Source organism: Corvus moneduloides, chromosome 15, assembly GCF_009650955.1.
Source record: "Corvus moneduloides isolate bCorMon1 chromosome 15, bCorMon1.pri, whole genome shotgun sequence".
Classification (NCBI taxonomy): domain Eukaryota; kingdom Metazoa; phylum Chordata; class Aves; order Passeriformes; family Corvidae; genus Corvus; species Corvus moneduloides.
The window spans coordinates 12496578-12512292 of NC_045490.1; the positions used below are offsets into that span (position 1 = coordinate 12496578).

The window sequence follows — 15715 nt, forward strand, 5'->3', positions numbered from 1 at the left end:
TGAAGTACCATGGATGTGTTGTACTTCATGCTTTGAACTACAGAAACAGAAGTTATTTCCAGTTCTCCCTGTAGCAGGCAGGTTTGGATGCTGTCAGAAAGTGGTTATACCATCTGGATACCTTGAAATGAATGAAATATAATAAAACATTTTTCTTATTTGTTTACATTGGTGATTGCACCATATCAAAACCCGCATTATTATGGCAATAGGTTAAATAATCAAAATTAAACAAGTCATTATTTTAAACATTCACAGAGCCCTGCTATAGGTGCATAATTTTCTTGAAACAGACAGCTTTTCTTGAGGTATTCAGGTAACAACCAGACATCCAAAAGAGCCAAGGACACAGGATGTGTCAGGCACAGCAAAATTCCTGACAGAACAGCGCCCTAGCTGGTGCTGCTGCCTGGAAATGATGACTCTGCTTTTTACCTTACCAGGGATTTCCAGTCATCCTCCCATTTTCTCATCTCTGAACTGGATGACAGTGACTCAAACAGTTTCTTTAGAACCCAAATGACTCCTGACCATTCAGAGATGAGACACTGAGCTCACATCCTTGGTTGATGCTTCCTAGGCAAGGGGGGAATGGGAAAGAGAGCAGAAGGTTCTACAGTTTTAAGATTATTTGCACATTGGAGCATAATGGTTCACTCACAGAAGTTGCAGCTTATTGCTGCTGCCACATCTAAATACTAATCCTGCACACTAAAAGCCCTCCTGTGTTTGCTAATGCCAATGTAATAGCTTATCCACCTTCACAGACAAGCAAACAAAAAAGTTGTTTATAAATATGTCGCAAACTAGGAAAAAAATCGTATCATGGGCAAATATGTAGGATCAGTAACATTCATTTTCCTTTCAGACTTCTGGCACTCACAGATGAAACCTTAGAAATAAACACACCTAAGTTTACATTCAATCCTTCAGTACATTTCCACATACTGATATTTTTCAGCAACAGAAAATTCTCAGGCTAAATCTTGTCTCTATGATTTCAAAGAGAAGGTGGGAACAGTAATAGATTTTAATTACTGTCTAGTGTCATTACATTCTTTCCTCCTATAATTAGAAACTAATGAGATACGGAACACATTCTGTCAAATGAACTGAGAAAACAGCATTTCAAGTGGAATGAGCGGCCAAGGACCAAACAAAATCCAGAACTGTTGGGCAGAAAGTCATGTCATACATAAAGAAATTTCATTTGCTTGGATGAGTGTAATGATTCATCTCATTTTGCAGAAGTTTCATCAGCCAAGATTTTAATTTCAAAAACATAAACTAATTGCAGCTCTCTTCTGCCTGCTCCCACAGGAAATCAAGGTGTTTAATGCCAGACATATTCACACACAGACATATACCTTACTTCCCTAATTTTTAAAAACTGCCCCCCCCAAAAAAAAGCAAATCTCCCATCCCCTGCTCTCTATCCAGCTGTGCAATGCAGTTAGGATTCATCCCTTGGAAGGAAAATTGAAAAGCAGTCTTGCAACTATCTGAATCTCAGAGATAATCTTATATAAATGGACTACAGTGCAAGCTATGTCAAAATCTTGATGTTGTTTTACCTCATTGCATAATGAAACTATAATCACAGCTTAGAAATGGGTATTAAAAATTTCTATTATTATATTTTTTGGGGAAATCACTCAGTACAATTGCTGTGCTGTATTGGCAATGACCATGGCTCACCCCAGTCTTTGTGTAATGCCAGCAGTCAGGTAGGGAATGGCACTGCTTCCATGTGCAAGTCTGTTAAAAGCAAATACCGGCAACGCCATGGCATATTTTCTTCCTTTGTCCTAAAGGCTAAATATTTACATCATTTTATTTCACATCATGACTTCTCTGTGACACAATAGTGGTATTTTGCAGCTAAGCCTCAGAGGGAAAGAGATTATTGAGCATTTTTGGAAAGGAAGAGACTCTGGGTTTTTTTTTAACTCTCTGTCCTTATGTAGTCTAAAAATCTGTCAGTGAAAGAATAAAAAGCTGTGAAGGACAGAACCAATGAAAAGGGCACTTGGCAAAGAATGAGATAACAAGAAGGTCTCATGGTCAGATACCTAGGGAACAGTGTTCCCTCTGATTTTACCTTTTCCCCAGACTTTTCATTTCTGGTTGTGGGAACAAATAAGTCTCATACATATCAGCTTGTGATTAGCACTGTGATCAAATTTCTGTCCTGTCTTTATGAAAATGAATTCAGTCATGTGCCCAGTGATCAAATACTTCAGCCAAAATTATTTTCCTGACATATATGTAAAAACATTGCACTGTAAGAGGGAATGTGACAAAATACCAGTTTTAGAAGTACATTGGTACTGAACTTGACAGACTTATGAACTTCCTGATCTCTTGGGAAAAAAAAAAAAAAAGAAGTCACTTTAGGTTTTAAACAAGACAAATATTTGAATAGGTTAAATCTGAATCCTCATAGAAAACTACGTGTTTAGAACAAATATCATATTTTCTTTACGACATCTCACTGAACCGTATCTGCAGGCTGGCTCAGTACCCTCACCGAGACAGTAAATGCCAGCGAAACTCCCAATATAGACCGTCTCAAGGCAAGAAAAGAGATGGGCACAAAAGCCAAACGAAGATGCATCAGAACAAGTACACCAATCTTAAAACTATTTACATGATTTTTCATCCTAGATTAGAGCTGCACTGTACAATGTAATGCGCCATCTGATACTTGCTTGATTTGGTAGAGAGGTGTAATTCCTGTCTCCCATTCACCCTTTTTCCTGCCTTTTCTGGGGGCAGGGATCTGCCTCCAGCCACTGCTGAGCGGAGCGTACACCAAAACTCTGGTACCAACACCTGATTTGACATAAAAGAGAAAAGGCTTTGTCCATGTTCTTTTTCTTTCATTTTCTCTCCACTTGCAGCAGCTCTTGGTAACCTTGCTGCCCTCCAGCGTGCCAAGAGGGCACACAGTGGGAAGGAAATCAGCTGCTTTACAGGCAATACCCCATAACTTTACCAACTAGTTATTTTCTATTATTGCAGAATATCTGTCTAAAAATGGCAATAAGCCTGACTCTTTTATGAAGGATGCATTTAGAATCCTTTTGGTTGCATTTACTATTATTTTAATAGTCTGTACTAATCCAGCAACTTTTTAAGAACTGAGTGAATTAGAAGCTCCTATAGGAGATGTTCATAGACATCATGCACCACTGTTTTAATGGTATTTCTACGTACCATAACTAAACCCAAGAAAACACATCTATCCCATCAAACTACCATTTACCAATTCCTTCTTTTAAAATAAACCAAGAGTACTAGCTCTGTCTGCTGCCTAACAGAAAACAAGACTGCTGGCCATGCTAACAATAAAAGAGAGAGAGAGAACAAGGATGTATCTATTAGCTATTTATGAGAAAAAGAAGATAAATTCTGCTGCCACAGTTGTTCTTCATTAACAATTTATGCAGTTTATATTCATTACTTGTAGCACAAAGGTGATGCTACTTTGGGGATATTTCTATCACACAAGCGTTGGTTTAGTCCTTAAAAGTGCTCCTCTAATAAGAGACGCACACAAGTCAGTTGTGCCATTCAGTGTTTGTATAAACACTCAATGACAAGAATAATTAGAAATTTTTAAGATTCAGTTTTCCACTGGCAGACTTGCAAGCTTTTCTCATTTCTATCCTGAGGCGACAGTGCCCTCCTGTGGCACGAGGTTTTTTTATTTTCTTTTTCCCCTATGCATACTCCATCCGGAAAGATGAACTGGATAGGGTTTCCCATCTAGAAGCATGTCATTTATTTATATACTTGTTTATACGAGTTTTTTTTGAGAAAAGGTTCCATTTCTATCTATATTTTCACATGTCTCTTTAAACAAATATTTTAAAAAGTGCTTGCTCTTCTCTGTATGGTTTCTGTATAACTTTAGGAGATAAAAGCCCATTGGGAATCTGGACAGCTGGTGCACCTCTGTGTCTGTAGGAATCATGTGGTTGTTATTTGCTGCACTAACAAAACTGTGCCTATTACATACCATATAATCTGTGACCTACGTCAATCCTAGTTTCTAGTCATTTGATCTGTCCTTAAGGAGCAAATGATGGCTAGAAATTCTGGGAGAGTTTGGATAATGCATTGATCTTCCATCTGACTCTTTTTGGCAGTTTCACAAATTCATGTAGTGGAGAAAAACTTCAAATTTTAAAATAATATAATAAAGACCACTTGGTAGCTTTTGCTGGCAATTATTGATTCATTACCAATGTTCTCCTACATAATTTATTTTCTCCACAGATTTTTAAATTTTAAGCACAAAAAGCTCTAAATTAGAAACATTTTCAGAATTACTAAAACAGACTTTGATTTTTATACTACTAAACAGTGACAAAAATATTTAAGGTATCTAAATACTCAAAGAAAATCCTGTTTAGACCCTGGGATAGAACACTTGCCATTCCCCAGGGAGAAGAGCTCCACAATGAAACTCCTGACACCGTGGAGTCAGCATGAGGTGATGAGCTCATGTGCTGTAAACTCTCAGCACACAGATTCTGGAGATTTTAGGTAGTGGAATATATAAAGGAACCCCGTTTGAGAAGAAGAGAGCCACTTCTACCATCCATCTGGTTTTGCGGTGCCATTCAGAGTGGTGTGTAGCTTTGTAAGAAACAGAGAGAAATAAATTCTTCTTATAAACTCTCAAAAACCTTACACATATGGACATGTCTAAGCACACATTCACTGTTTTCCAAAGCTTTTAAGTTAGCCAAAAATGACTTAAAAATGTGAACCCATAACAAGGCAACAAGGCCAGCCCTTCACCTAACTGAATTTCCCTGTCAAAACTCCATATCCTTAACAAAAATGAAACAATGAATTTTCCCCACTCAAAAACCATCTGAGAAAGAACTGAAGTAACACATAAAAATAACCTGACCATGTGGCCAATATATGATTTTTGAAGCTCTTCTGTAGTTCTTTTAATAATTTAAATCCAGCAGTATTTTAAACAACAGAAAGCAGAATCTCATAATACTAAGTGAGAGACAATCTTATCTCTAAGTGTTGCTACCTGAACTATAGTTAAGACACCAATTTTTTGGGGTGTTATAAAGCTGTTCTTCTCTCTTGCATTTGCACTAGCTTCCAAATCAGTTCTGAGTACAAATTAGAGGCTTTTCCCCCAGTACCTTACACTTTACACAGTCACTTAAACAGGCATAAAGAGCGCACTAATGAGTATAATTTCCCGTTCGCTTCACACAGGTATAAATGACTCTCCAACCAGGAAGCAATGAAGGATCACACCCACCGTGCTGATTAAATCACTTAAGTACAGTGTACATTCCCCCGGCTATGCTTCCTGCCACAACTAATTTCTTCTATTGAACCTTTGGGACCTAGGCCAGCACATAAGGACAGATGGTTCTTCAAATCAGGAATTCACTTCCCCTACTGTTGTTCCCCTACTGAGCCCAAATCCTGGTATTCAAATCACTATATCCCACAAGTACAGGGTAGGAGGAAGACCACAATTTCCAAAGTTCATGTTGACTGCTATGAGCCTGTATAAATTAGGATGGAACAGGACTGTTAGAAATAAAACCTTTTCCAAGGGCTTACTCAGGTCACGTGCATTGAACACTGATGCATGAATCTAATTTTCAAATTATCTCCTACTCTGGAAATGACTTAATGTCCATGCACTTTGTGTGCCCCAAAAGAAATATTCAACTTCCCATTCAGAGTGGCAGCACGAAGATGCTGTGTCTCAAGTCAGAACACTGCTCTGCATCTCTTTATCTTTCTCTTGATCTTCCAAACATAATTGGGAGGAATATGCACTTAGTAGAAAATATGATATGAGCATTTACACATGAGGATAAACATGACCTGGATACCATTTTCCTGAGGGACTGAATTCTGGTTTAAATATATGTCACTGAAGAAACTGGTTAACTTGCTATTGTATCTTCATAGGAAGAAGGTTATGTCTGTCTATATGCAGATGCAAACACAGATGACTACAGAGGAATAGGAGAAATATGTATATTCAGAGAAAGAGAGGAAGGGTCTAAATATATGAAGGATGAGTTATTATGCTCCTCATTGTAATAAGATTATTTTTTCCAGAGAAATTTTGTATTTGTTTAAAAATTGAAAATTATCTAGGTAGTATTTTCTAGACACATGTAATAGTTCTACATATCTCAGAATGTATGGTAGGAACGTAAGGTCTCTGGTGAAAGGCTAAGTAATCCAAAATCTTCTAATTAGGATGCCAAATGTCAAGTACTTAAGGATGTTGTCTTACAAAGATACTGCCAGGTTGCACTATCATTCATTTCTAAAAAACTCCAAAAGTGTATTAGTGCTCCAAACAGCAATCTGGCAGTCTGAGAAGCTTTCTTGCTGCAGTAGACAATATTGGACAAACAAGAGCCAGAGCTCAGGGAAAGAGGATGAAGTAATAATGAAAAGATTATCAATTTGCCCAGGGAGGACTAATAAATGACACTGTGCTGAGGATCAAGTCTGGCCATTTTTTACTAAACTAATGTCTTAGTTTGACAGCTTCATGCAGGCATCACACCAGGAGTGAAAATCACCTGAGGCACAGAGATAATCTGAAAATAACAGAGTATTTAAGCTGGTCTCAGCTAAAGAGCTGAGAAGTGCATGAATATAGTCAGAAAATAAACCAAATCTGGATAAAAACAGGGCTGAGGCAAGATTCTAACATGAAAGGTGTGATTAAAGCAAAGTACTGTCAAGTCCACATTCCACAGGGGTCTTTATGCATTTGACGTTTTGGATGTATGTGTTGTGACAACTGAGACTGAGTCCTGAACTTCACATCTTTGGTCTTGCATTATTCTGTATGTTCAGAGTACTTTTGTTATTCAAAATCTCAGAACACCTGCTGTTATATCATTCCAATATCACTTAAAGTAAACTTGGCAATCCCAGCAAGATACTTCTCTGGAGCATCCCGCCACTTAGTCCTGTTTTCCTTATCTCTTTATTGTCACAGTTTTCCCTGGCTGGCAATTGCGTACCCATGGCTTTTCACTCACTCCCCATCTACCACCTCTCCCCAGTGGGGAGGAGAATCAGAAAGAAAAGGTAAACCTCATGGGCTGAGATAGGAACAACTTAATAATTAAAACAAAGTACTATTATTAGAAATATTTTTATTATTAGAAATTATAACTGTAACAATAAGGGGAGAAAGTAACAGAACCCAAGAGAAGCAGGTGATGCATAATGCAGTTGCTCACAACCAAAGACTGATATGCCCAGCCCATCCCCGACCAGTGACTGGCAGCTCCCAGCCCACTCCCCCAGTTTATGTACTGGGCAACACATTCTAGGGTGTGGTATATCCCTTTGGCCAGTTTGGGTCAGATATCCTGGCTATACACCCTCCCAGCTTTTTGTGCAACTACTCACCGGTGGAGTATGAGACAGAAAATTCCTTAACTTGGGGTAAGAACTACTTAGCAACAACAAACATCAGTGTGGCAACAACATCATTATCATGCTAAATGCAAACACAGCCCTGTGCCAGCTACTCAGAAGAAAATACACCCTTGTCCCAGTCAAAACCAGAACATATTCAAGGCTCGAAGAGATATTAAGTACATTACAGAATTATTGACTTGCTTTGTCTTGGCAATTCCTAAATTCCATTTGTTTTTCTACTTTTACCTTGAAAAAAAATGTCATCTGTACATCCCACTTCCCAAAACCCCAACAAAGCAAGGTAAAATATTAACATTATTCCTTTCTTTAGTAAGGATCTCTAAAACATTCCATAACACAACAGTGTCTGCAGCATCAGCAGGCTTTCAGATTAGAAAGTAAAATGTAATTCAAAAGAATTTACACATCCTTGAATGACTCTTCAGATTGGTCAATTCCACACTGCCTGGCAAGTTATAGTTGACACTGAAGTTTTTGCTTCCCCTGATTTATCTTCTCCATTAGTAGAAACTTTAAACCTCATATAAAATATATACGGTCTCTTATTTCCCTGAGCTTTCAGTAAAACATTTCGAATTCTACAATGCATAAGAAATAAGGTCTGCCAGAACAATGCTGTGGACTTTGAAATATCAGAAACTGATAGAGTTTCCTACAGATATAATTCTGGAGTAGTTTGGATTTTTCATGCAAGTGTCAATTAGGGAAGAAAGTCTTTGCATAAAGGAATGTGCAACAATATTTGTGAGGGTTGAAAAATCCTACAACAATTATATCACTTTTTAACTTTTGGAATCTGTTAGCAGAGAGATGTTCTTTCTAAACATAATTGCTTATGAATTCGTGTATTAAAAAAAAATAAGAAAGAAAAGTAAAAGAAGAAAGAAAAGCAGAGGGAATTGTGTTTGATTAGATATGAAACACTTGCATCTGGAGTGTCTCCAGTTTGTGTAGCAAATGTCCTGTGGGCACTGCTAATACTCTATGGGAATGAATTGTACTCTGATGTGCATCTTCAAGATGACAGAGAATTCAAAGTTCTGTTTCACCACCAGTGACTGGACTAAGGCCTTTACAAGTTGGTTTATGTTTTAAAAGGTCTTATGGATTACATTATGAACAGCAACAAAAAAATTAAAATAATGCATAAAATATAGACAAGTCTCCATGGACACCAGGGGATTACCACCAAAAACTGACCAAAAAAATGTAAATGGAAATGGTCTATAAAATGGAAGGTCTGAGGCTACTCTCTCTCTCGACACATAGATGTATATTAACAATAACATTCATATGTTATCCATAGCCTAAACCCTTGGGCTAGGTTTGCACACACAGCTGTTGAACAAGGACAGTGAGGGAGGGCTTAGCACTATACCTCGGTCTAGGTCATCTCTATTTAGCTCTTTTCCTTCTCAGCACAGGTGCTGAGGTTTGGATTTGACTCTAATACCTGTAGGAATGTTCTGGCTTGTGTACCAGAGTCTGATATTTTCTGTTCCTTTGAATACAAGGCAGGCGGGCTACAGCTGCCAAACAGTTGGGCAAAAAGACCTGTCCAAGTATAGGACAAAAAATGAGGAGAAAGTAGTTACCTGGGATCTGGTACATCACTCATCTACTCCAAAGGAGCCCATAGCAGTTGGAACTTCAGTAGAAAAAACAAGAACAGCAATAAAACATCTGATTTTTAAACTTCAGTTCTGGGCCTTTTGTACCTTTTTATTCTTATCTGTATTTGGGTTTATATTTCACCTCTTACTTCTGGGAATTCATTGTCCCATTAAATTTATATAGTAACAGTGAGCATGAAACACTTCTCCTTAAAAATGTTTGCATGGAAGTAATACAGCTACTGCTTAAAGTGATCTCTGCGATATAATAGCAGAAAAAAATTGAAATATCAATGCTATTAATAGCATATATGAAGGTGAATGAATAAAAGGACAATTCCCAAAACTGAAAAAATAATCACTTCTTGGGAAGTTAATATATGATCCACAGAGATGAAGAAATGAGTCATACTGTAATTTTATGGCTTCAGCTTTGCACTGCTGCTGCTGCTGAGTGGTGTTTTTTTAGGTAAGTTGGTTGGGCTTTTTTGATATATGAAAGACATGCAGATATAATGCAATGTTAACTGTGAACTAAGGAAATAGTAAGACTGTACTTATTACAACTGTTTGCTCATATTCAGATGTATCACCTTATAAACTGCATATATAAAATTTGGGGGCTTTATGTCTTTGGTTTAATTGTAACATAATTAAATTAAAACCAGTTAATTCCAAGAATATGGACATTCAAATTAAAAAAAATAACAAAGAAGCACCAGTCAAAAAATATCTCTGAAGTTTCTTCTCTGGTCAGGTTCAAAGGGATTATTCTGGGGGAAATTAAAATTTTAATTATGCCTGAAAAGAGGAACACAATGTTAACTAAAGGTTGTGATCTAAGCAGAACTTGCATTAGCCACAGAGACTCTTTGATAGTGCTGGAAAACTATCTCACTCTAAATTTGCAAATCATATCCTGTTTCCATTAAAGACTTCTCTGGGCTGCATTTCACTGAATTGCAATGAAGTCTTTGTAGCCTGGGGTTCTGTAATTCCTTTGCAATCAAGATTTTTCCCAGAAGTGCTGTAATCTGAAGTAAAGATGAGAACTGAGAACTAGGGTTGTTTTTTTCAGTTTAGAAAAATAAAACCATAACAAAAAAAAAAAACCAAACCCCAAAACCAACCCACACCCCCCCCCCCCCCGCGCCCCCCCCCCCCCCCGCAAAAAAACCACATCAAAAACTGAAGTTTTGCTGTATCCTTGAATCCAGATGGAATTTACTTAATAATTTGAGAGGGGAAAAGAACCTGAAAAGACAATCACAAATTACTGAATAAGAATGATGTGTTATGTACACCAGAGTAACTTCTAACCCAGCTTTTGGGGTCACTTAGGAAATGTGGGTTCCAATCATTTTAGAGGAGAAAATACAACAGATGATCTGCAGGCAAATAAAAAAATGAATTATTGACACAGCATAGCCCTGAAGAATAGTTAAGAACATGAATAATTTAGGAAGTACATCTGAAAGCATGTGACATTTGAGAGTGAAGTTGGGAGCACACTAACAGGGACACAGAGACTCTCAGAAGGCTGGACCCCCACCACACACTGGGGTGCTGCAAGAGGATCATACCAGGCAGGCCTGGTTATGAGGAGTGACTTGGGTAGAAGTCATTCTATGCAAGGGAGGTTACCCTTGAAATCATATAGTGAAGTTACCTAAGTGAATCTGCTCGACTTTATTTTCACAGTGTGGAAAATCCACCGGATCTTGAGCTATAGCAGTGTTGAAGATGATGTATGCATGTATTTGTCATCAGTATATCTGGTGAATCAGTTTAATATTTATATACACACACCCCAGACATGGAATAGGAAACCCCTAGCTCTTACATACAAATGTTATGTTGGTTTTTTAACATATTATTCTATTTTGTTCTGCTTTTGTTTTACAGGAGACTATGTAGTCATGTCTGTCTTCTTTAACCTGAGCAGGAGAATGGGTTATTTCACTATTCAGACCTACATTCCCTGCACACTTATTGTTGTCTTGTCCTGGGTCTCTTTCTGGATTAATAAGGATGCAGTTCCAGCCAGAACATCACTGGGTGAGTTTATCTTTCCTGTTTTCTTCAAGCATTATGATGTTTAATTGACACTTCTGCAGATCACCAGTTTGTAAATATGAAAAGAGACAACTTCACATGAACTCTCCTCATTTAGAGGAATGCAGTAACTTCCAAGGAATAACACGGTCTAAGCTGTATTTGCATCTCTTCCTTTTTATGATGTCAGATTCTGACTATTGTAAATTGTCAACAATAAAAGCTGTCACATTTTTTCTGGTTACAGCAGTATTTTTTATAAACATCAAGAGGATGGGGACACATGGTTGGATTAGAGGCAGGATGCATTAGTTTCACTCGTTCTACTTCCATATCTTGGTGACTGGCAACACAAATTAAATAATTACCAAGAAGGAATCCACCTTTCTGGGGTGTGTGTCCAAGTGGTAATAAGGGGAGAATGTACACCATGACCACTTTAGAGACCAACAATCAAATGTAGACTTCAGGCAAAAAAATCAACTGAATTTGGTAGTATCCAAAACCTTATACATGAAAATGTGACATGCAATTAATCACAATTAGAAATTTCTACACATGTAGCAACTTATCCACAAATAAACTAAGAGAGACCAAATTAATCTTGCTTGTGCAAAGCAGCTGTAGCCATAAGAAATAGCAAAGCACAAACATTCAGCTAGAGAAACTTTAACACATTTTCTTCTTCTACATTAAATCCACACAAGTGAGAATTATTTCAGTTTTTCTTTCTGCATTTTCATTTCTTCACAGAACCACAGCAGAGAGCACTGGAGTGTAAAATAAGGGACACACTTGTAATTCCAGTCTCCCTAGAAAGAAACATAACAGAGGGCCACTGGCTCCCATAACAGAAAGCTTTAAGCATTTTATTGTTTTCACATCCTCCTTAAAAAGAGGTTATAAAAATCTGCTTTAAAGTAGTACATAATTAATAAAGGCATTCAGCTGTTACTTTAAATTTTACTTGGATACACAAAACACACTTATCCCTCTGTTGAGAATAAGTCTATTTGCACCACTAAGAAGGTAGTATCAACGGTGTGAAATTTGCCATATAAAATGTGGTAGATTTTAAATATTCTGATGTATTTTTAACATTTTTCACATCACAGTACATACAATAATGTTCTGAAAGGGAAGGGATGGTGAGGCATGTCACAGTACTACTCTTTTGTAGACCCTGCTCTTGCTCTGTTTAAGAATTTGAACACATGAACACTAAACTTCAATTTTCAATAAAGACTCCCCAGAAGCCAACTACAAAACCAAAACCCTGAATTAAATTTCTTAGAATCAGAATCCATCTAAACAAGTATTCTACAGAGCAGCACCGGCAGGGACCATGTAAAAATGTTGCATACCCCTATTAATCCTCTAAGCTCCCACTGAATTGGCATTTCACTGCTAGAATGTGCTATTGAATATTTGTGCTATATGTTTGAACTCTAGGCACACCTCAAAACCAATCAGAGAGAAATAACTGGCAAAATCAGTCTGTTACTTGAAGTAATATTATTTGTTTTCTATCTATCTGCTAGGAATTACAACTGTCCTGACAATGACCACCCTAAGTACAATTGCTCGTAAATCTCTTCCCAAGGTCTCCTATGTGACAGCAATGGATCTTTTTGTGTCAGTCTGCTTTATTTTTGTGTTCTCTGCACTGGTGGAATATGGAACTTTGCATTACTTTGTCAGCAACAGAAAACCAAGCAAGGATAAAGACAAAAAGAAGAAAAACCCAGTATGTATCTTTTTACCAGCAAGGCCTAAAATTTAATTAGTTTTTCTGAGAGAGCATTTAAATCCTTCTTTATAATGGCACCTTTTTTCATACTTTTCTATTACATATATACCCATACTTTGTAACAATAGGAATGTAAATATTCACCTTGAGAATCAAAAGCTCATGTATTACAGTTTTCTGGATGCCAGAGAAAATAATTATCACGGTGTCCCACAGTGGTAGGGAGGAGAGGAGAAATCCAACAGGCAGGAATTGTGCAGCAAGATTGATTTATTTAATTATTTTACAAACTCTTTTATAGACTTTTTTCTTCAAAGTCTTAATTGGTCAAAGGATCAGCCACCCCCTTGGGGTGATTGGCTAAAATCCTAAAACATCCATTGTCAAAATATTTTCCTACTGTACTATAAACAAATCTTTGCAAGGTCGCAGGTGTTCATAGTTTATAGAACTCTACTAATATCTTCCATGAGAGAGAAAAATATCTCACGGGACTGGAAAGAAGCAAGAGAAAGTCTTGCTAGCTGCATATTTGTATCCACAATTAATTTCTTAGGATAAAGATCGTTTTTAACCGAAGTGTTCTGCAAATCACAACTACCAAAGCCATTATTTATGCTATTTATAGATCTCTTTATAGAAAAGATCTCAGCTTCTGTGTCTTAGTATTAGCAATATTCTATGCCATTAACTTATGTCCACATTATTGACATGGCAATCTTGCTTATCAGGAATACAGTTAAACTTTTACATTCAAACTGTGGTGTGTGCTTTTTCTAACTTCCCCTTAAGCATCTCTTTCCTTTCCATTGTTTCCCTAAATTCTTTTTCTTGTATTTCTTACCTCATTTACCTACTTCTCTGCCTTAGAAAGTGATTTTGCAGTAGTTTATAATGATACTTACAGATATATGCTACCCAATAACAAAAAAAAAAATGTATATAATAGCAACAATAAAAAAAATCCTGAAAATATGTTCAGTAGTGATTTGGGCTTTTGCCCAGACAGGGAAAGAATTTGCTGCTTATTTTGTCCAGGACAGATTTCTCCCTGCCTTTGGCAACTGAGCTGGCCAATGTATTGTCTAGAATCTCTAAAACATTTAGCCTAATCATCTACCAAAAAAACCCTAAAAAACAAAAACAAACCCAAAACAACCCCACAAAACAGAAAACCCTGCAAATAAACAAACAAACAAACAAACCCACAACAAAACCCTCAAACCAACCAACCAAAAAAATATGTGAATTATGTAAAGGAAAAATGTTTTATGTTAATAAAGAGTATTTTCATCTCCATTTCAGGCATCTAACAAAGAATAAAGTAATTTGGATTTGCTCTGGTAAAATATTCAAGGACTTTTGAAGATATTTTCTTTTAGTTTTAAAATACATCACAAAAATGGATATAGAAAAATAGCAATTAAGGAACTTTCACTACAAACTATTCCTATAATTTCAAGCGTAAAAGCTGCTGAGAAGTAGACTGTAATAAAACAAAGCAATGATAAAGTGATGTGTCCTGTGTTAGGTGGAAATAAAAGTGTCTGCGTGTATGTGTGTCTTATGGAGTCAGTTAAAGGAGCAAAACTAAATACACCTCAGATTTAGTTGTTTCACTTTAAAGCATCCATAAAAGGACAAATAACTTGTTCTTTACACTGCTTATTTGTGAGCATCTGGGAAGAAACAGAACTATAAATGTTTGCCTGAATCCTAATCACAGAGCCTAAAAACCTCAAAAGTAGAGTGTTCAGGGCACAGTCTGCAGCTAAAAAGTCTTCTTTCTAAAAAGTGCTTCTATAAACTGTGAATGTCTTTTTCAAAACAGCTCAGCATAAAAGACTAGAATCCCCTCAGGACATGAATATCTAAAAGGAGTTTGATATCTTACGTCTTCGGCCCAGATGTAGACAAGACAGCGACAAATTGAAAATGTGGGGGTTTATGCTACAGATAATTGTCTCAATTGCTGTAATACCAACCTTTCTATAAATTTAGTTCTTTGTGACTTACCGTGTTTCAGAAATGTATTTTTAATTTACATTATTTTTGTCTCTCTTTCCTTTCTTTAATTTAAAACAAAACCCTCTGATTCTCTTTTCTGTCTACAAAATGAAAGCTTCTTCGGATGTTTTCCTTCAAGGTATAATGTTTTTTGGAATGGAAATTCACTGCATGCAACTGCTGAATTTAACTGTTAGAGCTTAGATAAGAGTGGTGTTTTGTTGGGTCTTTTAATTAATGAGACAACTAAGCATGCTACTCTAGGTACTTCCTAATTAAGTAGAATGGTTACATATTTCTAAAAAATTTGTAGAGTTGATTCAGCAGCCCAAATACAAATGGACTACAATTCTGAACTTACCTAAGTTCAAGAGTGACCAACATTACTGGATTGCATGAATTAAGAGAGTTTAATTTTAAAACATTTCTGCTCCTCTCTCTGAATTTGCCATGGGATCCAATAACACCAGCTGTCGTAAAAACCTGCAATATACCCTTTTAGAACTCAGCTCTGACCCTGGATTTTTAACCTTTGTGATTTCACTCCTAATTATAAAAGCAAGTCTGTTCTGATGTTGACCTGAATGAAACTCAATGTCATCATCAATTACTCAAATGCTGTTTCTATTGCAAAAAAAAAGGTCAGAGTTTTGAAAGGGTTTAAGATGCATATAGATTTTTAATGTTGTCACTGGATCAACACACTTAGCAAATTAGCAAATATATCTAGCTGTGTTCCACATCTAAACCTTATCTCCATACAGAAATGCTGATATTTTATTTAAAAAAAAAAGAAGGGGGAAGGGGGGAGAAG

At 36.7% G+C, this 15715-nt stretch overlaps 1 protein-coding gene across 2 annotated transcripts in view; it reads left to right on the top strand.

The window, feature by feature from the left end:
- The window catches only part of GABRG2 (gamma-aminobutyric acid type A receptor subunit gamma2), a 67764-nt gene that overhangs the window by 49281 nt on the left and 2768 nt on the right, over positions 1-15715 (top strand). The window contains exons 7-9 of one of the 2 annotated variants that reach the window (XM_032124588.1): positions 10995-11147; positions 12686-12891; positions 15017-15040. In XM_032124588.1, coding sequence (XP_031980479.1) covers positions 10995-11147; positions 12686-12891; positions 15017-15040 — 383 coding nt within the window. The remainder of the gene's footprint in view (positions 1-10994; positions 11148-12685; positions 12892-15016; positions 15041-15715) is intronic. The other variant, XM_032124589.1, reaches the window with a different exon arrangement.